Genomic DNA, 24998 nt, shown 5'->3' on the forward strand with positions numbered 1-24998 from the left:
GGTTAGCTGCAGGGTTATTGGGCGGCTCCAGTGAGCTGAGTTTGCTTATTGAAAGCGCTGCTGCTTTGCCCGCCTCACTTTTCCAAAAGCATGAAAGTTGCATGCAAAAGTTGTCCGTGCTGCAGCAGATACTTACAGCAGAGCAGATACTCGGGCAGATCTGATGGAGGTCTGATGAAAAAATTTGTCACTGGCGCTGGTAGAGCACCTAAAAGTAGACAATGTTGCCGCAAGCATCTGTCATGTGTGCGCAGCACAGGACGAGGCGGAGGAGGAGGGCACAGGAGCATGGCATCAAGCTGGGCTAAAGGCAAGCCAAACTAACGAGCTGGCAAGCAAAACAAAAGCTTGTACCAGCTCTCCGCTATAACAACCTGCCATAACTGCAGCTTAATCAAAAGTTTTTCACTGCCTCAGCCACAGACGTAGATACAGCTCCTGCTGGAGGCAACCATCCGGCCAACCAAACAACCACAACCCCACCTCATCCGCCCTCTGATACTAATCAGTGGTTGCTTCTTCTACTTTTTATGCTGCTCGGTCCGGGCCACGTTCAATGGAATATCTATATTCCTGTGTATCTCTGATGTATGAAATATGGCAGTCGCTCCCAGGCTCCCTCCCTTCTGCTCGTCCTTGTGGGTGTTTGCAATTAGCAAGTGGCAATTAAAGTCGGTTGGAGGCTGGCGTTGATCCCGGGCAGGGGACGGGCATGAGGAATGTTTATTGGATCATATATTATCTGGGCTCGGGACACGCAAAAAGGCGCACTAAAACTTGCAATAAAAACACGGAAATTAAATCTTAAAGCCGGGCGCGGCTCCTTTAATCGCAAAGCGGGACGCCACCTCGGCAGAGTCCCAACCCAACTCAAAGCGTATTTCACTCAAGACACGACACTTGACTGTCGTATGACACTTGAGTTCCTGCTCCTGTCCGTCAGGCGGCGGTCGCCCCAGCCCTCCCCGGCAGCCACAAAATATGCAAATAAATTAATAATAACCTCAGAATGTAACACTTGCACGGAAGTAGCAGGAGCGGGTGGGGCAGGAACGGATAGCGGATGGCGGGTGGCGTACGGCGAAAGCGGAACGGGGGCTATTCCTGATTCATAATTCAAATTTTACGCCGCAATAAACAAAAATGCCTAAAATTATGCAACACAACACCCATGAACATTGCTGAGCAAGTCATAAATTATGTAAATTTAATTTTACGCCCCCACCGCGGAATCCGTCCGTACATACTGCCCGGACTACATAGACTTATGTACCGATGTACATGCGAGTGTGTTGGAGTGCCACGCCCACAGTCAAGTCAGCCACAAAATTGTAAAACCCGCTCCGCCCCTCCACCCCTCCTCCACGGAATATGGAAAGGAACATTATTATTATGTAAATAATTAATGGCGTGTAATTATCTAAAATTTGGACAATTAGAAAAATTTAACACACCCCATTCCAGGCCGAGGAAAAGGTAAGATAGGGCCGCCGCACGCGAAAGTACCGAACGTATGACATATTTATTATACAGAAATCGGAAAAAAGGACTCGGGCTGAGCGTGTCCTGCGTGGGCTCTCCGAACATCCGCCTCATTCGCCGCACATTTAACGCCGTTTTGGCACATGCTAATGACCCACAAAGCCGGTCGTCCTGCCCCAAAAGCCACAAAAATACTTTATTTATTTTGGAAAGACTGCGGCGGAAGAAAGCGAAATATGGAACAAGGTGTAGCCCTTTGAAAGGTTCGCCATTAATTAGGCAAACTTCGGGCCGGTGCCGGGCCAGACAAACATTAGTTCTGGTAATTTATTAGCCGGCTGGAAGTCCTGGCCCAAACTAATCAATACCTCGGCTCCGGCCCAGGGGAGTGGGAGTGGGCGGACGTACCTTTCCAAAAATTGCTAATTAGCCGGCCGACTGGCGACTCAGTCAGTTCCTTGTTATGTCATGCAGTCTAAATGATATTGATCCGGATTGCGTAATGAGTGCCTCCGATATCCAGCTCCGAACTTCCCAAGTCTAAGGAATTTGCAATATCTTCGCAGCTGCTGGCTCTTAAATTGATTGCTTGGACTTTACAAAGGCCAGAACTGCAAGTATTTGTTAAAGGCCACCGCTCCCGTCCCCTGGCAGGCGAATCGGCAACATGGAGAATATTTGTTGCATACCAACAGGCGCGCTAGAAATACTTACAAATTATATTGTATGGGGCCCCAAAGCTGCGCAAAGCAGGGGGGCCCGAGGGGCGAGACGTGCGAATAAGTGGGTGTGGGTGTGGGTGTGGGTCTGGATGAGGCCGGGGCGGGGGCGGGGGCGGGAGGGAGCTAGAAGCAAGGGACGGAGACAGGCCGACGGAGAAGCTGAGCCCAAACAACGCACTCAACTGTGAAAATGTCTGTTAAGGGCAACAAACACGCACTCATGTGTATTTGTGAGTGTGTCAGTGGCCCTGGCTCGGGCTAGGTGGCCTGTCAACAGAATGACAGTATATATTGTATATATGCCCTCGCATCTATTGGTCCTTATATACTCTCCGTGCGCCACAACTTGCCCAGCTCCAGCACAAGCACCAGCACCAGCTCCAGCCTGGCCAACTGTCAATTGAGTTGGCATGTTGGCAGGCTCTTGACTTTCGGTCTAATGTGAATTCCTCATAAGCATGATAAGCATAAATCTCCATTTGGACAGCCTGGAAAAAATTGATTGAAATATTGCCAAGTCAGGCCGGGCCCCCGCCCCCACCTAATGCCCGACCATGCCCCCGTATTTTAATTGATTCGTGCCGCTCAAGAAGCCGCAGGAGCTGATAGCTCATTACACATCATGGAGAAAGGCGTCGCAGCCGCTGCTCGGAGCGGCACGGCCCGGCACGGCTGCAGCAAATTGAAAACCCATGCCAAAAAATAAATCAATGGCAATGCAAACAAGCAGCCAGGGCGGCCGGGATGCTGGGGGCTGGGAGGCTGGGAGGCAGACAAACACCAACACAAACAGTGGCACAAACACAGGCGCAAACACGAGCGCAAACAGACCAAAAGGATACTCGATATTTGCTCTTCGGGTTTGATGTCTGATGATGATGCTCCATTTATTATTAACTTGAAATGATTTCGGGCAGTCAGTAGTCCTACCACAGCGGTCCGCCCTCTCCGCCTCCACCCCCGGCTCTCCGCTGTCTCCCCGCCGAGGTGACGACGCAGCTATTGAATGCACGACTGCATCAATGCCAGGCACTGCATTTATCCTCTGCCGGCACACATTGAATTTGTTGCCCTATCTGTGTGGCTCTGTAGCTGTAGCTGTATCTCCGTATCTCAGTAGCTGTGTATCTGTGCATCCGAGTATCTGAGTATCCGTGTATCTCCACAGCGCCACAGCTCCGCATCCGTGTATCCGCTGCTCTGTGTGTACACGTGTGAGTTCAATTGGAAAATCGTGTGCGGCATACGGCAGCGTGTTTTTGTAAATAGCAATCGCAATCGCGTACGTACGTTTCTGAGCAGCACTCTCGAAAGTGTATCTGTGAGATACATAATATGTATCATATCGGAGCACATCAGTTGATGGAATCGTGCAAATTCATACATCGTTTTAAAGGCAAAACCGCCCAGGAGTTTGGTGGTTAAAGCGTAGAGACTCTCCGACCGCTTGGCAGCATTTGTGGCAAGGCTCCTCCTCCTCGGCGAGGTCCTTGCGCTTTAAATTTAATTTTCGAGGAGCAGTGCTGTGTACTCAGCACACAACACAAGGCGAAGACGAAAAAAAATAATAATAAACCGCTTAGCAGGGCTTTGAGAAGTGCAAATAGCACAAACGCACACTAGGACGCATGCAAATGACAACAGGACACGCCCACGCCCCTGCCCCTGCCCCTGCCCCTGATCGCCCCTCTCTGGGGCCGGCGATGAAACATATTCGAGTGTGTGTGCAGAACGGAGTATTTCTTTGTAATCCGAAATGCTCAAGGCGTGCAAATATTCAATTTTAGACATGCAGTCGTCAACCCACTCCCACTCCCACTTCCACTCGCACTCCCCACCCACTCTGATCGGGCACTAGGAATATAAGGATATCCCGAATGCAGTTCTCCCTTTTCGTAGAATATCTGAAAGTCGTCATCTCGTCCTGGCCGTAGCAACTAAATGTCATAAACACAATGTCATGACAACTTTTGAAATTTGAATTTCAAAGCAAAAATTTCTTTCATTTATTCATTTGCTCAGTCATTCATTTCCATTTATTTTATTTGCCGTTCTGCCCGAACTTCATATGCGCAAAATTGGTTCCTGGCCATGTCCCAATATACCACACACCGTGCATTCCCCCCAGGACCCACCCCAGCGTGGCGAATTCCTTGCGAGCAAAAGTTCCAAACACATCTTTGATCTTGATTTCTGTCGATATGGCCGGACGGCCAGTAATGAATGGAGCGGGGCAGTGAACTAAGCGTTCCGACCCGAAAATTATATTAATTTAGATTTCATTTGGTCCTGTTCCCAGCCTGTCCGGTCCCGCCTAGTCCCACGGGCCGTTTCGGGTCACTATGGGTTTCCTTCGTGTATTCTGCCAGGGGAATACTTCTTACGGCCTTCGAGGACACGGAAAAGATATGAATGGTTGCCTAACATTACATTTTCTTACTCTGACTTTAAGGCAAGGAACTTGTTTATAACACAAGCCTTTTGGAAATGAATTATTCAAGTCAACTTGAACTGTGATTGGTCTTCACCCAAAAATACACTCTTACGCAAATTCATTATCTGAACCACTTGGACTAAAAAATAATGGAAACGTGACACTTTCAGTTCTATCAATCATCCGTTTCTGAAGCGCTCTAGTCCTAGGCAAACATTTTCCAAATAGGGTTGATTTATTTTTCTATAATTACTGCCGCCCTCGGGACACACTCTGACGAGGAACAGGGTTAGTGCGTCCGGGGTTGGCTGCATCCCGTGATTGAAGCTCATTACTTTCGGGCTTTGCTTGTCATTATTTTAATAAGCGATTCGCTGTTGTTACTTTGAAGCCCAACATCCTAGGACATGGTTATTTAGAGCTGGTTTGTGCTCGACATGAAGGGGCGTTTTAAAAAATCATTTGAAACCTAAAAGGAATCACAGCGACATCAATGAAACAATGAGAGAAAAAGCTTAGAATCCGAGAATTGTTCCTCCACTGCCATCCTTGTAGATTGTGTTATGTAAGTCCTATCACTCATCCCTCTAATACCGCCTCGTTGTCACCTCTCGGGCTGAGCTCGTCGTTGTCCTTTGTCCTTTGAGCTGTGACTTAAAATCTCTGGCGCGCTTTCCCTCTGATACCCACTCGAGCCTTGGAGAGCCGAAAGTTTATTAAATATAAATTTAAAACACGCACATGTGGCCCCTTCATGTCAAACGGAAAACAAACAGAAGTCAAGTCTGCCCTTCCGACCGCCCGCCACCCTCTTCAAACAAGAGCCACCCCCGGGTGCCCTCCGCCTCGTTCGGCTCCTCTCGATGGCAGCTCACAAGTGCTCTCTAGAAGGTTGATTCTCGCCTTTGCCATAACTTGAATAAATATGCAAACATTTCGTCACATTCCTCCCACGCCCTCGCCCACGCCCATGCCCACGCCCACTTTTAATTTAAGCTCACTTAACACCTCATAAAACAGTGTACGTTCTGGCTGAATAAATGAACGGCTGGGAACTGGTGGGGGACTGGGCCAGAGGCCGGAGTGACAGTCGGAGCGATGCTCCTCATCGCCAGTTTAATATAAAATATACACATTTTATACGTTTCAATTTTTTCATTTAACAGCTTCCAAGCAATTAGCTCGGAAGGGTTGGCCCGAGAACCCAGCCACCCCTTGCGAAGGAGGCCAGCCACCCCCCGGCTCACTCGGAAGAGCTCTCCAGCCGCTCGGAGTCCTGGCACTCGGCTGATTGCTACTTTTGACAAATTAAACTTGAAAGTTGTAAAATTTCCCTTGTCATTGGCAAGGACACGTGCGTGTCAAGCAGTTCCCTGTCTCAACCCTCGTTGGCTCCAGGAATAACTAAATTAAAATGGAAAGGCATGATACCGGGCTTATTGCACAGCTAGGACAGCTGTCACAGTGATTTCGGGAATGCAATCCCATGCAATACTTGCCGCACCGCAACTGTGTCGGCAAATATTGTGCATCCTTTGGCCACATTGATTTGCGTGATTGGAGGCCCTAAATTGCCCTAATTCCAGAAGCCACAGGACTCGGGAGCCGGTCTTCATTCGCAGCTCATAACAATTGCTGTTTATGCTGATTTTTATGCCCCCTCAAGACACACACTTTTCGCCCAGGTCTGGCTATGAATAAGTAAGTAAGCGGGCGAGGTTTCTGTTCCTCCGCATTCAAATGCTGTCCTGCTCGGGAGCTCCCGTCTCCGCCAGCTTATTTGCCATGTAATCTTAAGCGACAGGCATTTGTTTACTTATTTATGCACTTTCTGCTCGCCACACTTCCAGACAACACTCTGTACTCCCCATAAAGGTTGCCAACTTAAAAATCACAATGGGGGCTTTGACTCTGCCATTAGATAAGACGTGTGGAGAGAACTCCTGTGCCCCGAGCCCCACTTTCGGGGTATTTCCTCCTTTATTTTTATGCGCTTCGTGTGAGATTTTTATTGTGTACACACAGGGAAAGAACTCCGAGTCAGACGCTATCTCTGCCACGTTTGCTTTTATTATTTAATGGAGCACAAAATGCATTTTACCCACCGCCCCAACGGCCCATCGCTTCTTGCCTTCCCGCCGCTGATCCTTAGGCGTGCGGTTGGCTCCGCTGGCCCATTTGCCGTTTGGGGGTTGCCCGAGGGACCTGGATGTGGGCCACCCCGGCAAGGCCGAGGCGGGCAGACCAGAAAGAGTAGGCATGCCAAATTAATAATTTATATATGAAAATGTGCGTTAAGAGCGGCAAATGCGAGTGGAGTGCCGCAGACTCGAATATGTTTGCCAAATGGCTCAGGACGGAGGCGTTAGGCTGTTTGCCAAGGTCATAAGTAGGACTTGCCAAGAGTCCCGTCCTTTCATCCTTTCATCCTTGCCATCCCGGTCCTCCTGCGGCCGTTCATCGTAATTTGCTTAATAAAACGCGGTCTGGCATATTGCATAAAATGTATAAATATTCCTTCTCCGCTGCCTTTGTTTTTCAGGCACAATTTGTGAATTGCGGGCCAGATTTGTGCTCCTGGCTCTCCTTCGGATTCCGCTCCAAACGTCGCCTTTCATTTGACTCAAGGTGGGATATATCTCCGGGCCTGGTGTGGAGGGTTCTCCGGCCGAGGAGTCAAGTGGATATTATGTGCATAAATTTGCCGCACGGCTCCTGGGAGACTGCCGGGGCTGCCTGCCAAGAGGCCCGGCGGCTTGGACGATTTTATGGAGCAGGCAAATGTCAAATTTATGCATATGAATGTTTATGGCAGATCCAGAAAGGATTACGATATTACGAGCCATCGTCATTGTCTTCCGCAGCATATTCTTTGCATCCGCGGCGCACTTGCTCCTCACCCATACCCTCCCAGACTGCCACAATGCCGCTCTCCCTCTCCCACTCCCACTCCCCCTCAAACAATTCACAATTTCGATTCGATTCAACTTTCGAACATCCGCCAAAAGTCAATTGGGGCCGCAATGAGAACTGAAATGGCCAGCAATTAATGATGATGGCTCGAAACGATCCGCTGCCGCCCCACACTGCCCTGCCCCACCTGCCCCGTTGAAGACCCCGCCCACTCGGATTCTATAGGTTTCCGCCTGCCGCAGGCCCCAACACTTTGCATAACATTAAGCAGCTTCGGTTCAGTTTTTATTTCGATTCAGATTCCTGCCACTTTCGACGCTTCCTTTTTTGTGGGTCCCTGCGGTCGACCGCAGCCCCATAAAATATGCACCCAGACACAACAAAGTGAAGTATGCAAAGCGGGCGACTCTCTTCAGTAGTGGAGTGGGAGTGGGAGTGGGGAGTGGCAAAGCGCCTAAAAGCATATTTCAATTAAGCTATCACCTTGAATTATTCTCACGAGCACTGACACCCCGCACCACAGCTCGCCCATTCGCAAACATACCCGGCAGTTCCGCCTAAAAGCAGACTACATTTCTTTTTTAATTTTAATGTTTTCATTCACCGCAAGCGCAGAGCCGTCGACTGAGGCGGGGGCGTTGGCGTTGGCGGAGGAGAAGAAGTATAACGTTAAAACCGCTCGTCAAAAATTTGCATTTAAATGAGGCGCAGAGGCGACTGGCTGACGGGCCTGAAGCCCCCGCCCCATCCCCTCCTTGAAGTGGAAATTTTTATGATTGCGGTGACTGCCAAATTGTCAGCGGATGGAAGTGTGTGTTTGTGCCAGTTTCCGTGTGGGAGTGTGCGGCGCAGAATGTAAATATTCATTATGTCGGTGTGAGTGCACTCTCGCATAAGCGAGAGGTCAGTGAACACACAGAAGTCATCGCCGTTCCCCCACTCTGGAGTGGGTTAAGAACGGGCATCCTTGGGCCTCCATCCCCTTTAAGCCGTAATTTAAAGATGGATATTTGGTGGGGGAGTGATATCATCCTCTGTTTGGGGATATTTAATCAAAAGTCTGCGCTAAATTAATTAAAACTCAGCCCCTTTAGTCCATGTAGTACTTGGAAATGCACATTTTTAAGCAAAACTCCTGGCAGATCCAACCGCTCGGTCAACATCCAAACATCCAAATCCAGTTAATTTTTGCAACATTCCACTCCCAACAAGCAACAATTTGCACCGAAAGAATCTTTGACAGGCGTACAGCCCGGCCAAATTCATAATGAAGAGAATAATTCGGGCAGCAGGATGCAGGATACAGCGCAGGACGCTCCTCTGTGTCGGTTATGCTGAACTTGCTTCGCTCACACGTTCACACACGCCGCCTCTGACGGCTCGGCGCCATCCTTCATCCTTCATCCGGGGATTCCAGTTGCCCTCTTGCTCCCCGTCCGCCTCCCCCGCCGCGTCTGCCTCTGCTCTGTCTCGACTCTTGCTTCGGCCAAAAATTGTTGGCATAAATGCCATAAACAGTTTATTTAGCAACGGAAAATTAACTGCAGAATGTTGGCAAGCCCACTCCCGCAGAAAAAAGAATATGTAAGAGGCCCTGGCAGACAGACGAGGGAAGGCGGGGCTCGCCAAGTTAACCGCCCCAACCCCTAGACCCCCGACCCCGGCCTGTTCCGGCCCAATCCAACTCATCCCAGCCCAGCCCGACTCAACTCGACGCTTTATGACGTTTTACTTCATGTGCAGCTTCATAATTAAGTGACTCCCGGGGGTGGGCGGCGGTCTCAGGACCGAACTAGGACAAGACGGGCCGAGAGACGGGGGGCAGGACAACTGACACTCGGGGGAGCTTTTAGTTTTGAGCCACGTGAGTAGCATCATCGCCTGGGCTTCGCCCGGGCCATAAAAACAAGCCCCAAACGAGGTCAACTGAGGGCACTAAAATGCATTTGCTTTATATTCCTAAACACACATACCAAGCCATATATGGCCGGGAGGAGCCGGGCCGGGCCGGGTCAGAGGACAGGGGAGACAGTGAGATAACAGAGTTAAAGACGCACATAAAAAGTGTTAGAAGCTCGTTTTGTGTACTTACTAATTTGATGGCTGGTGGTATTAATGGATGATGGCAACTTACCTGAAAGAGAGTCAAGGGAGAACACGGAAAGTTTAATTTTTAGTGAGAAACAGAATTGGCTAAAGGATAATTAGGCATTATGGCTGCGAGCGGTGGAAGGTGGGTGGTGGGTGGTGGGAAACGAGAACTGCAATTATAGCTAATGGCAAAGAGAGCGAGACCGAGAGCCATTAATAAGTATCGCATCCTCTAACGCTCCCCCACGAACCGAGTCCCGAACCGAGTGCAGTCCCCTTTAAAGCCACCGTCCTCCTGGCACTCGAGTCCCGTAAAAAATTGATTATTGCAAACACTTTAACACGCCCCAGCACATGGCCGAGCTGGCCCGGGGCGCAACCAGAGGAAAAAATGTCATAAAAATTCTATTTTCGTATAAAATTTCGAAAGTAATCTAATAAATATTGATTTTCATTCGTCATCGCCATCGCCAGAGCCAGCGCCGGAGCAGGCAAAGCCAATGATGGCGCTAGCGACGCCGGCGACAACAACATCATCATCAGCGCCTCACGGGGTCCTGCGAGTGTGAGGGTGGGGATGGGGATGGGTAGGGGGAGGGGGAGTGGACTAGTAATCCTACACGTGCATACGGAGAGTGAGCCGGGTCACGACAGGGCGAAGCGCCACAGAGGCGTAGTCAATAGTCGTTATTTGATATAGTCGAAGACCAACAACATGCCCGCCATGATGGAACGTGCCTGGGACGGCGACCGCCACCGCTGACCAGGACATCGAGCAGGAGCAGGAGCAGGAGCAGGAGCGGGAGCAGGAGCTGACCGCACGAAAAGGGACCTCTCGCTGCAAGGGATGAAATCATGCGCGCAACTCGTTTTCGGTCAAGCATGCCACAAACGGGGCCGCAGGGGGCGCTGGGCGATGGGCGAAGGGCTAGGGTTGTGGGCGGTGGGGCGGCTGGCTGGAGGACAAACAGTTCATTCAATCATTCAAATGTCCTTTGAACTATAAAAATACATGACACTAATAAAGAAAACGAACAAATGACACGACACCGGGAGAGCTCTCCTGCTCCTCTCCTTCTCCTTCTCCTCGCACCCGCACCCGCGACCGCCCTGACCACTGACTCCTCGAAATGTGGAATTGGGTGAACGCAAGGATACCGAAGAGAAGAAGAAGAGCCGGAGGTAGAGCAGCCAGGACTGCTATTTAGAGCCATTTATAAGCATACTTTGAGGCGACTTTGGCCCAGCACACGACATTTGACATTTACGAGTGAGTGTGGGGGAGTGGGAGGCCCCCTCGCCGCTCATCCCGCCCGACCATAAATTTTGTTGTTGCCATTTATTGCATTTTTATGTAAAATGACCCCCACGGTGAACCCATATCCGACCTTCCCTTACTTATATATTTGAAAAGTTGTTTATGGGGCCTCGAGAAATCGAACTGGGAGCGCTCGGAGAACGCGAGGAATTCGAGCAATTAAAGATGTGTGCCCGATAAAGGATAAAGTGCGGTTCGGGCAGAGGTATTCTATACTGTGGCTGATTTTTACACGAATCTCGAATTCGTATTCATTCGCCTATTCGCAGGGCTTTCGCATGATTTATATAGAAAATTCCACGTCTGCACCGCATTTTTACAGCCATATGCTCAGTGCTCGCTCAGTGCTAGCCCCCAACCCCCCCGCACCCAACCATGTCCTGCCCCAGTCCCGACTCCTGCAACAATCGGAAAAGCCGCAACAACTGCCCCTACAGCTGGAATACGAGAATACGAGCTCACAAATCAAAACAACGCACCCAGCGCCTAAAAAGCTGCCAAGGCCTCGCCGACCTCTCGCTGCCAGGCTGCCAGGGAGCTGGGGAGAGACGGGGCAAAGCCAGGGGAATAAACTACATGAAGGCTTTCTTCGGCGTGTCTGGGCCCATGTAATCTCTGTTGACCATAAAGATTTATAGACTATTGTGTGTCGTTCACGGTTGCGTCGACGCCATCGCCATCGCACTGGCCGGAGCTGCGGCAATGAAAAGAAAACTTTTTGCAACTTAGCGCCAAACTTTATGCAATAATTTATATATATTGGGTGGCGCGAACGGCTTTGGCCATATAATAAAAATGGTGGAAGCGAGCAGAGCGAAGCAAAACAAAACACGGCACAACAAAAATAGAAAAGTATCCGAAAACGCAATGCCGACGACCTACACAAAAGGCGATGCCCATAATAGTCGCAGGAGCGGCAGGGAGGCAGGACGACCCGGGAAATATATCCTCCGAAGCAACAATAACGGCGACCGAAGCCGGTAAATGAAACTAAAGTATCAACTGCCACCGGGGAGGTGGGGAAATGGATTTTTCTCAGACAGCGAGGAACTATAGCAGTCAGTGATTTGTGAAACATTTTTAAAGGTGCTTCCCAGGAACTCTTCGGGCGTCTAAACCAGATGTAGCCCATCATATAGGGTGTCCGCTTGTAGGGTATTATGTAGCCGCCTCCCTCGTTAACCCTTGATAAGTTCCAGGCCTAAATATCGGTTTTTCTTGTCCCGAACAAGCGTAACAGGGCTTGTCGCATCCCGGTTATAGCCGGGCTGATATAAAAAATTAAAAACTTGCTCCTTTGGAGCGCCGCTTAGGTGAGCTGGGCGGGGGAACGAGGGGAACGAGGTGAGGGCAGGGGAAACGCGCCAAGTGTAAAAAAAAGAGAAAACTTTTCAATGAGTTTTTCCTGTCGGCAGCAGGAGCGGCGTCGTCCTCGGTTATGGGCCTTCCCCTGCCCCAGCTCCAGTCCCAGCTCCAGCGCCAACTGCCGCCCCTCCCGCCGCGCTTCTTTGGCGGTTTATTGTTGTTTGCGTTTTAAATAGACTCAAGTGTTGTTGGAGATTGCGTTGTTGTGGTAGTGGTTGTTGTTGCCGCTGGTGTTGGTGTTGGTGTTGGTGTTTCTGTTGCTGTTGTTTTTGGCTTTGTGGAAGCTGTCGGTTGCATGCATTGTCTGAAGTGCGTTTGCCACTCTTGTTGTTGCTCCGCTGTGGGCTGGAAGCTGCTGCTCTGGATGCTCCGGTCTCGAAATCAATCGATAGTTAATGGAAAATCGTTATTAATGAAAAGTTTACACCCCCGCTCTGGCCCTCGCCGACGCCCACGCCGTCTCCCTCTGCCAGCCGGCAATTGAGCGCTCACTGAGCCATGGCAAAATGGTTGATAAAGTGCAGAAAGCAATAAAAAAGAGCGCAGGGAAGAGCGCAAGGACGAGACGAGGACGAGAGTTGAGAGAACGCAACATTTAAGTAGCAAAGTTTTTCATTTTTTTTCGTAATTTCATTTGGGTGTGAAAAGTTGCACGCACATGGAGGTGGTGGGCGTGGCGGCAGGAGCAGCAGCAGCGGCGGCAGCAGGAGCAGGCAGCTGTATTTGCCTTCGCTTTTTGTTGCTGCATATTTTCCAGCGCATAAATATTTTATGCATGCAACAAAGGCATCCAAAACACAATGGCCAAAAAGTTGGCGGCAGGAGGAGGACTCGTCGGGGACTTTTTCTGTCTGTTTGCCGGGCGAGGCGGGACGGGGAGTGGTATTTGCACCTCCAACAAAGCTGGGCGTCCTTTATAATATTTTTGATTGAGGAGGATCCCGCAAAAGTTTCGTTCCGTCTTCATTTCTCCCTTGCATCCTGTGCATCCTTCACTCTCAATAGTTTAATGGCAGTTTAAGTAGTTCCTCCCGGGGAAGGGGAGGAACCATCCCATCCCACCTCGCACCACCCTCCGCCCAACCACCAATTCGGACCAGAAATCGGTTACGACCGCATCGCATCGCTGGCCAATGAAGTCGGATCACGCAGGACATAAATAAGTGGAGCGGAGAGCGCCCGGGCCGGTTCCGCTCAGAACGGCTTTGTAATCACATCAGGACCAAGCAGGACGAAGGCGCTGCACCGTTTCGGGTTCGCTGCCGCGGCTGATTTATTGCAACAACAAAGTTTTATCATGCATATTTTATGCGTGTAAATGTTGCCGTCATAAAACGGCTCCGGAGACGTTCCTCCCGCACGCACATGTGTGCGTGGGCCAGGATGTGGCGCCCCCTCCCCCTCGTCCCGGCCCGGCCTGGCCATCCCCTCCTTGTGCGTACGAGTTGTAATGGCGGCCAATAAAGCCGCCATTCAATGGCAGCAAATTGGCATTTTATTAGCCACCCATTGCCAGCACTTCAGGCCGGCATCCGATCCGATCCCGTCCCCGTCCCCGCCACCCCCACTAATTTGGCCTGTACATCTCGCGTATGTCATAATAAAAATGAGTGTTGAAAACTTTTAACAAACGACAAAATACCAGCCGCACCAGCCACCAGCTACCAGCTCCTCCCCAGCATCGATCGATGTCCCCCACTCGCCGCCGTCGACTGCGCTTTGAGGTCGTCGCATCGCAGCTCAGGCTGGGGGTATAACTCAAAGTTTACTCAAGTTACTTGCGCCAGCGACAAGACAGAAAACTTTGTACTTTACATCATTAAAAAGTTTCGCTTTCTCCGCATTTTTCACTGCGTTCTCCTTTCTCCTTTCTTTTTCCTCCGGTCCCCGTCTCTGCCAACGTCCGCGTCTCCGGTTTCTTTCGGTCTCGTCCTGCAACTTTCGGGAAACAGACAGACTCCGGCTTTGATTGTGACTCGGGCTCCGACTGAGGAGCTAAGCGATTGACTGTTGGCCATCAGTCGGTCGGGTTGGGCTTGGAGTTGGGGTTGGGATTTGAGGCTTTCGGATTGAGGCCTGAGGCGGGAATGGCCAGGAATGCGCGTGGAGGACTGCTCCGACCGCAGGCCCAAGAAACTCAGCTGATTGAAGCCCGGCCCGAGGGCGCTCGCTGAAAACTGCACACATTCACACGTAATCCGTTACTCCCATAATAAACGAGCGCGTAATAGAAAAATCCCGGCCCCCACCCTCGGCAGCTCCGACAAATAAATAGTTGCAATGCTTCAGATTTCTCTACGCTCTGGTTGGCTGCCTGCCACTGGCCACACAGAGGCAGAGACTCTGGTGGCTGGGGCACAAGAGGTGGGGCGGCAGGCGGCTCTGAGCCGGAGGAAGGGTTCGACGGAGACTGGGGACTTTCATAGTTGGCAGAGCCGAGCGGTGGTTGCCTTTTTGTGCCCATGCGCATGGAAAATAGTGGCACAAACTTGCACGGCAAAAAGATAAAAAGGAGGCGCGGAATGTGCGGAGCGAAAAAAAGCAAGGGAATGCCAACAAAGAAGGGGGAGTTCCCCAGCTGGGAGGGTCCTTCTTTGTGTGGCTCCCTCTTTGGCCGCGAATGTGTGCTCGGCTTTGTCACTTGGCTAGTCCCCACCTTCCACGACTGGCCCAAGATTTGCATAAAGCTCCCAGGCTCGGACAGCACATGTGGCCCTGTTCGGAGGGGGCAGGACATGTGGTCCTGGGGCAAGGGCGGGGCCCTTAAAGTGTGGCGCCACGGCAATTATTAAGTTTTCTTTCTCTCGCCAACAATTGCAGTTGTTGGCCCGGACTGGTGTGTGAATTACGCAGGAGGGCGCCTGGAGCCGGGCAGGACGGCGTATTAGAGCCAATTTAGCACGTCGTGGCCGGGTTAAATTAAGCTACCCGAGGACGGCAGGGACTACAAGGACGAGGCGACAAAAGACGGGAGAATTAAAAACTCGCAGATTACTATCATAAGCTGGACCACTTTGGGCGAGCCCCTCTCGGAGTCGGGGACTAAGCGCTTCGGGGGCGGGTAACGCGTTGTTGCCCCGGGTCTGATCTAATCCAAATCCGAGACAGAAAATCAAAAGGAATTCGGCATTAGCGCTCCTCCGGGGGACATCCTGGTCTGCCTGCTTTCACTGTCTGTGGATAAATGATGCATATGCATTTCCATCTCCATCTGCATCTGTGCGTCCTCGTCGCGAGCGGCACTCGTATCTGAGAGGTGCAAGTGCCATGTATTTTTTATATCCCTGCCAAAACATAGTCTTTATGCTTTGACAAAATGTATACCATTTGCATATCCTCAGCTCCTCATATCCCCCCACCCCCATGTACTCCTCCGCCTCGCCCTGAATAGAGCGTTTCGTGTTTTTCCCTTGAAAAGTGCAGCAAAAGCCAACGAACTGTAACTGGACGTCGTTTTCATCAATATCAATGGGTGAGCATCTCCCCCGCTTCGGCATCGCATCCGCATCCTCGTTCTTTCTCCTTCTGCGTTCCCCAACAGAGTTGCAACATATGCTATGCTGCAGCCGCGCCGGGCTAGTGGCCGGCAGGGGAGGGCACGTGGTCTGGTGTGGACAGCAGCGCTTTGCAATACAACGCATCATTTTTATTGTTTGTCGGCTGTAGGAAAACAGCAACAGCAGCCACGGATGGACGACGTCTATTGAACATAGAAAGCAGAATTCTGAAAGGCAGCCCGCAACTGAGTGGGGGCGGTGGTTGGGCCACGGGGCGGACGGCGGACTGCGAACGGGTCGGGCGTGCTTTTGTATTTTTGAACCCAAAAATAGAAAAATGCAACACATCGAGCACCAGCACATACGGCTAGATACAGCGAAAATCGAGGAAAATAACTTGAAATGCGCACTGAAGTGGCGGCGTCTAATGTAGCCGAAGTTCTCTATGTAACCGGGCAGGGGAATGGCGATACTCATCCGAATGGGCTCCTCGGGGCTCCTCCGACGCCGAGTTGGTTATGTGCAGTGTTAGATATGCGTTCAAGAGTCTCGATATTACTTTTTTCTGCCAGAAGCCAAGGGGCAGGGCGCCTGTATCCGCACATGGAGGTAACAGAGAACTGATTTGCTTGGAATTTAAAGGGGCCGACTTCGGGGTCAATGAGTCACCCTAGCCCGCCCGGGGCAGACTCTCTGCCGTTTAATCCTCGCGCCCTCAGCCCGCCACTAACGACACTATCAACAAGGTAAACAAGCAGCGGCGCGGCAACCGCACTTAACCATTGTTCATTTCACTACCTAATAAGTCTCAATTAAATGTACATAAAGCATAACACCTTGTAACATTTGCATGTTCCAGCCAGCAAACTTTCCCCGCCCCAGAAGCCTCCCCGACACTTGCCCTCCCAAGTGCGGTGTTTACTTGAACAACTTTCAGAACTTTCAGCACGCAAACCTTCAACAGGACCCAGAAAATAAAAACAACCACAGGCCCTGTGTTGGCGAACGAAAACTGTCATTCTGTCAGTGTGTCATTTAATCATTCCCTCATTAGTTCGGAGAAAGTCATTGTTATCGACATATTGAATACTTTTCCGGCGGGGAGGGTGATTGTCGTCCTTCCCAACGGTTCGTAAATATTAATGCAAGGAATATTGGTTAGCCGTCAGGACATGTACCCTAAATAAAGCAACTTAATAAAAATATTGGGGATATTTAAGGATAACGCTATACAGCCCATCGCAGCAGTGGGTTTTGAAGAAGATTTTTGTGAAATAATCAAAGAAGTTTAAACATCTTAGATAATACTGAAATATAAAATATTAGTAAAAAGATGAAAAAACTAATAGGATGCAAATAAAACCCTCATAACCAAATTCAGATTTTTGAAACCTCCGCTTCAAAGGGTATTCCAGGACTCCCTTAATAAGGTTAAAGTGTCGGCTTGCCCCCCATTCCTGGCTGTCAATAATATATTTTTGGCTTGAATGGAACTGTCGGCCAGGACTCCCCTGCCGGAGCTGGGCCCACACCCGCGAGCGTTGCATGCGTGCGTTTCAAGTGGCTGGCGCTGTTCTGGCCCGCTTCCTGTCGTAAATAAAGTGAAATTCGCTTTTGGCAACGCGTGTACAGGTGGCACCCTTAATGAATACGACATTATTTTTTACGAGCTGTCAAACACTATTTTCCATACATTTTTTCTCCTTCTGCGGCTGAGGACTGAGGACTGAGGGTTGTGGACTGGGTACTGAGGTCTGAGGTCTGAGGGGCTCTCCAGCCCACTCGAGGCTCGTTCAGAGTTTCCTTTTGCCATTTTATTTATCGCCCTTGAGGGCTGTGTGTGCGCCCGTGTGGTTATTGTTGTTGGTTATTATTTATATTATTTTTGATAAATGTTTTTGGGAAATTTGTATTTTATTGGTTGTTTATCGACAATTAGCGGTTTGTTTGCCGGGCTTCCCTATGCATAATATAAACATAATGTAAACACTTGGCTTCCTCTCCCATATTGCGCTCTTTTTTGTCCGATGTTGATTTATTTGTCCAGGGCAAGAACAACAAACAGAGCCCCAACGAGGTCTCCCAGGAGCCTCTCGAAAGGATAAGGATGGGCGGCCAGGAAACAATTACGTAGTTTCTAAATAAAGTACGAGAGGCGCCGTACAAATTCTGCTTTGGAACATAAATAATCAGAAATCAGAAATACAATTTATTGAAGACCCTGCAAGGCCCCTTCGCGGTTTCGGCACTCTGGCAGGGGCGCTGAAATAATTGCAAAGTGTACTCGGATGCAGCACTTGGACGGAAAAGGAAAATTCGTTCGCATGACGCACGCAGCTGCTGGCGGCGAGAGCTGCGAGATTTTTACTTGGCCCGCTCGTTTTCGCCTCGGTATTCGAGCTTTTGTTTACATTTTGGTTCAGCTATTTTGAGAAGCCATAAACAGAGCAGGGAGCACGGAAGGCAGGAGCGATGGCGGGACGCGGCCGGAGGAGCCGGAGATGAGGAAAAGTCCAAAGTCGGAAAACAAATAACTAATATGTGGAACGCACTTTCGTACAGCGGGAAACCTAATGAGCTGTGCCGCTTTTGAAGTTGCCTCGCCGCATTGATCGAACTGAATGGAATCGAAAATCGATCGATAATCAAATGGAAGACCCACAATTAAGGCAGGCAGCCATAGATAAGACCTGGGGTTGACTGGATGGGGATGGACACGCTCGAGGGTGTGCGTTAATCACGCAAGTAATTCTAATGCCAGACCCGCCGAACGCCGAGCGTCGAGCGCCGAGCGCCGAACACCGACACCGACCGCCTCGCCCTGCCCTGACCTCCCGCGATAAGTTTTCCCTCTCGCTCCACTCCACCCGGCCGAGGGTGGGTTTCCACTGCCAGCGCGGCACGGGGCATAATCAGGGCAGAACATGCCACGCACAACAAAAACAGCAAACCGCCGGCAAGGACTGCGCCAGGACTGGGGTGGCCTCCTGCTCCCTTTTAACAAAGCTGTAAAACTGTCACCTCTCACAATCAAGAGACTCAAATTAAAGCCCGGAGTGCTTTTCGCCACACATTAAAATTCAGAAACCTCCAGTCAAGTGCGGCAGTTGTGAGGTTGGGACTCCCACATGAGGCTGGGTGGCATTTGGGCTTTCCAGATTTCATTTCAAGCAACATAAACATAAACATGAACATGTTGAAGCCTTGAGAGCGTATTTAATTGTGAATTTTAATTCATTTTGGTGCCAAGCATTTGGTGCTACTAAGGGGCTAGAAACAAATGTTTTTTCCACAAGGTCTCTAAAACATATACCAAAGTGTCTAAGGTAGTACGAGAAACACTTTCTTTCTTTCAGACTAGCTCCATTACCACTCAAAACTTTTAGGCGAAGACCAATTGCCATACACTAAACCACTCATTGATCGAAGGACCAAAATATTACTGAAAATAGACAGCCCTAGGACATACTTTTTCCTTTTCGAATAAGTACTCCTGGTAGAACCCCTTCCGAGGACACTAATCTGCTTGTTAACCCGTCCAGTGGGTTCTTTGGGAAAGTTCCATTCACAGAACTAATTTCCCTGAGCCACAACCCCCTGTCTAGCAAGTATTTATGTTTATTAGACTAGGCAGGCAATTTGCCGACTTAAGCAATTACCAGCAACCCAACAAAAGGCGTTGGCGCTTTTCAATATTTATACGCCGTCCGCCATCACCCAGGGCCCCGGGCCCACAGCCCACAGCCCAGAGCCCAGAGCCCAGAGCCCAGTGCCCGCGGCCCTCAACGGTATGTAAATGGTTGACGGCTTACAAAACACCACGCCAGGCATAACAAAGGCGGCGCTGCGACCACAGGCCGTTATTATTATTGTTGCATACGCCAAGGCGCTCTCGTCCTGCGCCTGTCTTGTCCCCCACCGCCCACTGCTTCTTTTCCTTTTCTTTGTTTCTCCAGCAATTTGCGAAGAATGTAATTTAATAGCGTTGCATGTGTGCCGATGTGTGTGCGGCTCGGTGAGCTGTTGAATGCGCCCCCAGGTGGGCCGGTGGGCAGGTGGGCCCGTCAAAAGGTAAATTACACCAGCACCTGACTACCCGGAGACACCGTTCAAACAACGGCCCCCTAGCTCCTTGGGCAGGACACATTCAAGATTATTGGTTTCAAGGGTAAAATTATGAAATGAAGTGGAAAATTAAGTGAATGATTGTGCCAAGTGCCAAGTGCCGAGCCAAAGGATATGTAGACCGGATGGGGGATGAACAAGCTCCTGAGCAAAGACCCCTAATCTCACGCCGTTCCTGAGACACTGCGAAGGTGGCTACAGAGCCCCGACATAAAACCATTTAACGTGGCATTAGGATGCTTCATCCGAAAATGCGCGGATAACCCTTTTTTCAGGTTGTAGTGTTTTTGAAACCCCATTTAAGCGTTTCAGGCAATGATGCTCAAGCGATTTCACATATAATTACAATATTATTTAAATCCTAGTCTTACTTTTAACAAATCTGAAGACTAGTTCGTATGAAATAAATTATTCGGAGAACGTGGCTATTTTTAACTTGTTTTGTATCACTTTATTGAAGCAAATAAAACAGAATTACTCTTTCCGTTCAGACTATTTCAGCAGAGTATTACCATTTTATTGTATCCTCTATTTGGAATACCAGCCATTTACATTTCAATTGTCGGGATGTTTGTGCGCCAATCGAAGGGCTGTCTCTCTGAAGTGCCCCACAAAGTTCTGGGCGAGCAAGGATATAACTTTAACGGAAAGTTCGCGTGTCTGAGTCATAGTCCGAGATGCAATGGAGGAGCTCCCAAGGAAATAAAAAGGACCCAAAAGAACTGTGTCAACGACTTTGCTCCACTTAACCATTTAAGGAGCAAGTTAGCTGGCACGTAATGCCGGGAACAGCAACAGCAACAGCAACAGAGGGATGTGGAGAAATTCAAAACAAGTGGCACAAAATATTGAACAACAATAGAGAGGGCTTAAAAGGGTGGGCGGCGTGGCGGGGCGGGCGGGGACGCATGTGTCATCATTAGAATGGAGAACGGGAGCGATGGATGGGATTGGTATTGGAGAGCGGCGAGTGGAGAACGGAGAGTGGAGAGTGGAGAGCAGAGAGCATCCTCAGCCAAGGATGAATGTAATAGCAGACAGCTATGGGGCTACTGAAAAGGGAAGAAAGTGCGCGGCACAACGGGACACACGCACGCAGGACAAAAGGAGCGGCGGGACGCTACGCAGTATCTGCTCTGCCACCCTGCCATCCTGCCACCGACCCATCGAGCCATCGAGCCACCACCATCCTCCCCCGAGCCAGGATAGTCACCACCATAAAAGTGAAATACACAATGAAATTTACGCAACATCCAGGAGTTGTCGTCGTAATAAAATAAAAAAATAGAAAATAACAGAAAAGAGGGTGACAAGCGGACGACAAAATCAACAAGGACATGTGAGGCACATGCTGATAAAACCGTCAGCTGAAGGAGAGGCAGTCGGGCGAACCAGGAAGAGCAGGGCGCCCGAAAGAAGCAACAGAAGTTAATGTAAAAATCCGATTAGATTGAGACTATTGCTTTGTCCTTTGAAACAACTGCGAGAGTAGGGAAACTTCTGAAAGCCTAGAACCAAATTAAATGAGTGTCTATCTTAAATGTTGCAATATTTCTGTAATGTTTGGATTTAAGAATTCGGCAGAATCAGAAGCACTTTCGAAGCCTCAGTTTTCAGTTGCCTGAAAAGTATGCTACAATTTCTGTCTCAGTTTCAGAGCTTCCGTTTTTTCGCTGAATTGCACGTTTTCTGCTTAAAGTTGACGTTTCAATCGATAAGTCTACTTTTTACGCCAGCCCAGTAAGTGAGACACCACTTAAAGCCTCAGGAGACAATCTGCAGCAAAACAACAAGGAGCTCTTTAAGCCGGGACCAATGTACTCGGAACAAAGGCGTCCTGGCGGGGATGCTGGTGGGCACTGCGTTCAGTTAATGGCCAAGAGACGCAGACAGCCAAATGAGAGCCACATTGACCTACACACACAGGCACACTGATTTCGATTGCCGCTGACTGCCGCAAACACAAAAAATGCGACCGCAAACACCGACACACCCGCGGGGGCCATGAGGGGCCACAGACAGGGCGAATGATTAATTGTCAAAATATGTTGAGCAAAGCCAAATGCAAAAAAATAATAGGAGGTGGTGGGTGGGAGGGGGAGATAGTGATGGAGCGGGGGGCAAGGAGAGCGGGAAAAGCTGGAAAAGCGTCACAACAACATAATAAAAAGTGCGGCAGTGTGCGTGCGACAATGTGTGCGCCGATGTATGCATATGTATTTATATTAACTTGTCATTACGTGACTACGGACAGCAAGATTTATTATCATTTGGTCCTCCGCCGCCTGCCTCCTCCTGCCACCACCCACAGGACCCTTTCTGGTGCACAAAATGATTCGAGTCCCCGGTTAATACTCACAGTAACTTGTTGAGCAAACTCAACCTTCGGTTGGCCGACCAATTCGATAATATGAACCATATGGAACGCTTTGCTCTTTGACGTGGCGCCTTTGCGAGAAAAAATGGTCAATGATTTTCACCGATTCTCTGGAAGCGTTTGGTTAACTTCCTGCGAAAGCGACTCTCCCTTGGATATCTGTTCCTGCTTTCTCTGTAGACGGTCTTCTCCTGGTTCTCCTCCTGGTAGATACTTTGCACTTTTGAGTTTTGATTCGAAAATTTCACTGAGTTCGTCTCTCGGGTGGCTATTGGTTCGAGTGTTTTGATTCTGTGCGCTTTTTGTATACGTTGCTGCTATAAACGTGTATATGCTTAGTGTTTATAATAATTTATCTTATCTTTATTTTCCAGTATTTAAACACGCCCGTGTACTTTCTACCTCTCTTTGCCGCCCTGTCAGCGTTCTGCTCGCTTCTAAAATCGAATTAAAATGGTGTTCGGTGAGTGTTTGGGTGTTCGTGCTGGCTGTAAGCACGGGTAATTGGAGCACTCTTTCAGGTACAGTTGCTTTGAAATATTCTGCCCGCAGATAGGCCACGCGCTTAATTGCTTGGAAATACGGCAATTGGGCGAGCAAATTTGCTCAATACAAAAAACAAAAGCCCTGCCGTTTCACTGCCGTTTATTTTTCTTCATTCGGAACGAAACAATGCGCATTTAAACGCTTACTCTACAAGGCCCCTACAGTAATGGGCTGGCACTATACTTCAAAGCAATTCACAAGAAGAACACGTTTAAGATTTCATATTGATTCCACCACTGAAGGCTTAAAGGCACTCAGTCCTCGCCGTACTTGTTCGCAACTCTTCAATAATATCCACAGAAACCCCTTTGGGGAAAAGCCCCAAACACTCTATTCTCGGGCGGACTCGAATCATGCTCTGCTGGCCAAATTAGAAAGAGCAATGCATATTCAATTAACAGGGCCATACGTACGTACAATATATGGACAAACACGGAGGCACAAAGCGCACAAAATACAACAAAATGTGGCAAGCTGAACAGAATATTGGCGAAAAATGGAATATTGTTTCAATGGGATCTCGGCTCGGCCCGGTCGAGTGCTGGAGAATCGGAATGCCATGGAGATGAAAATGAAATTATGGAATGCTCAAAATATTCAAATTCAATGTGAGAATCGTTTTCCACAGCACTGCTCTGCTCTGCTTTGCTCTGCTTTGCTTTGCTTTAGTTTGGTTGGCTTTTTGGGCCAACATTTTAATTGAAAATGTTTTCGTGTGCTGCGAGCATGAAACAATTTTGGTTGTTTGTTTATCTGGGAAAATTGGAAAAAATACGGCACGGCACGGCACGGCAGGGCAAGAATAAAGCGGGGCGTGGAAAACGTCCAAAAGTAAGCCCCCAGGAGCAAAGACCAGAAGAGAGCGGACCAACCTGATCGGCGCTCTGCCCAGTTCAGTTCTATGTTCTATTCGGACATTTTTGTTTACAAATTGTTTCTAATTATTTTCGGGTTTGTTTATTGTGCAGTCGAGCTATTTCTGGAGCGAGCGTTAATGGGGCTGATGAAAAGATTGAACAGAAATCGGGTTCTGGTGAGTCAGGAACTTCTACTGCTACAGCTACAGCTAATGGTTGGAATCAGTATGAAATGGCTCCGGGCCTACGCCCGGAGTGATCTCGGATGGCTATTTCCCGTGCTTACAGATTCAACAGCGATGCTTTCAAACAATTGCGGGTTGTACGTGTAAACAAGTGTATAACTTTTGGGTTTTTGAAGCGAATTTGGTTTAAGTTTTGTAATTTAAAGCGAATCGGAATTTATTGGTTTAGTTGCTGGGGTTTGCTTTTCAAAATATGCGAATTCGGTACTATCGCCTGGGTTTCAGTTTGCGTTTTTGAATTAAAGAACAAATGTCACGACGAGAACTATACGAAAATATTCCGACTTAACCACACAGAGAACTTAATGTCTACTCTCTGGCTTTTCCGATTTTCCGACTAGACTGATGAAAATTCAAATTGGAACTGTTCCCGTGTTCTGCCGAGCCGCTGCGAAGTTGCAGCGAAGTCGCGCCCGAGCAGCCAGCCCTCGTGCCGCCCGAACGTCGGCAATTCGCTTTGCCGCTCCTCTGTGGATGTGTCGTCCGTGTGTTCCGTGCCACGGCGCTACGGGGAAAAGCGTTTGTGTGCAGACGCTGCCCGCTGCCCGCCGCCCATCTGCGCATGCTCACTCTCTCCCGCTTTCCCTCATTGGCTTTCCTGGCGGCTCAAAGAAGAGTGTGGCTAGCTTGGAAGCTGGCATTGCCCCTTTTCGAAGTCCCTCCTGCACTCTAGCGGCTTCCCTTGATCGCTCCGATTTCTTGGAGGGAAATCTGAGATCCTGTTCCGACTTCTCTTCCTCCAACTTGTTCCAACCTGTTCTAACTTATCTCTGGAGCTCTGGAGGTTCTACTATGACCTTATTATAGTCTAATTCTTTAGATCTCATGATTATTACTAATTACATGATGTCATCTAAAGATTAGATCTTTTTAAAAAGGTATAAGGTTGAATACATAGATATCACACCTTATTTTTAAATAGAAAGAAAACAAATAGAGATAAGCTATATTTTATTGTTTCTTGGATTTATATCTTGTTCAATAATGCTGGTATCATAAAAGTTATTAAATTGTGAAACAAATAAT

The 24998-nt window shown here is 49.1% G+C and overlaps 1 protein-coding gene across 1 annotated transcript in view; it reads right to left on the reverse strand.

The window, feature by feature from the left end:
- LOC6493831 (CUGBP Elav-like family member 3) overlaps window positions 1-24480 on the reverse strand; it is a 135301-nt gene extending 110821 nt beyond the window's left edge. Inside the window, 2 exon segments of the mRNA XM_044714476.1 lie at window positions 22307-22761; window positions 24073-24480. Coding sequence (XP_044570411.1) covers window positions 22307-22366 — 60 coding nt within the window. The 5' untranslated portion in view covers window positions 22367-22761; window positions 24073-24480.
- Between the last annotated feature and the right edge of the window lie 518 nt (window positions 24481-24998).

Source organism: Drosophila ananassae, chromosome 2R (genome assembly GCF_017639315.1).
Source record: "Drosophila ananassae strain 14024-0371.13 chromosome 2R, ASM1763931v2, whole genome shotgun sequence".
Taxonomy (NCBI): Eukaryota; Metazoa; Arthropoda; class Insecta; order Diptera; family Drosophilidae; genus Drosophila; species Drosophila ananassae.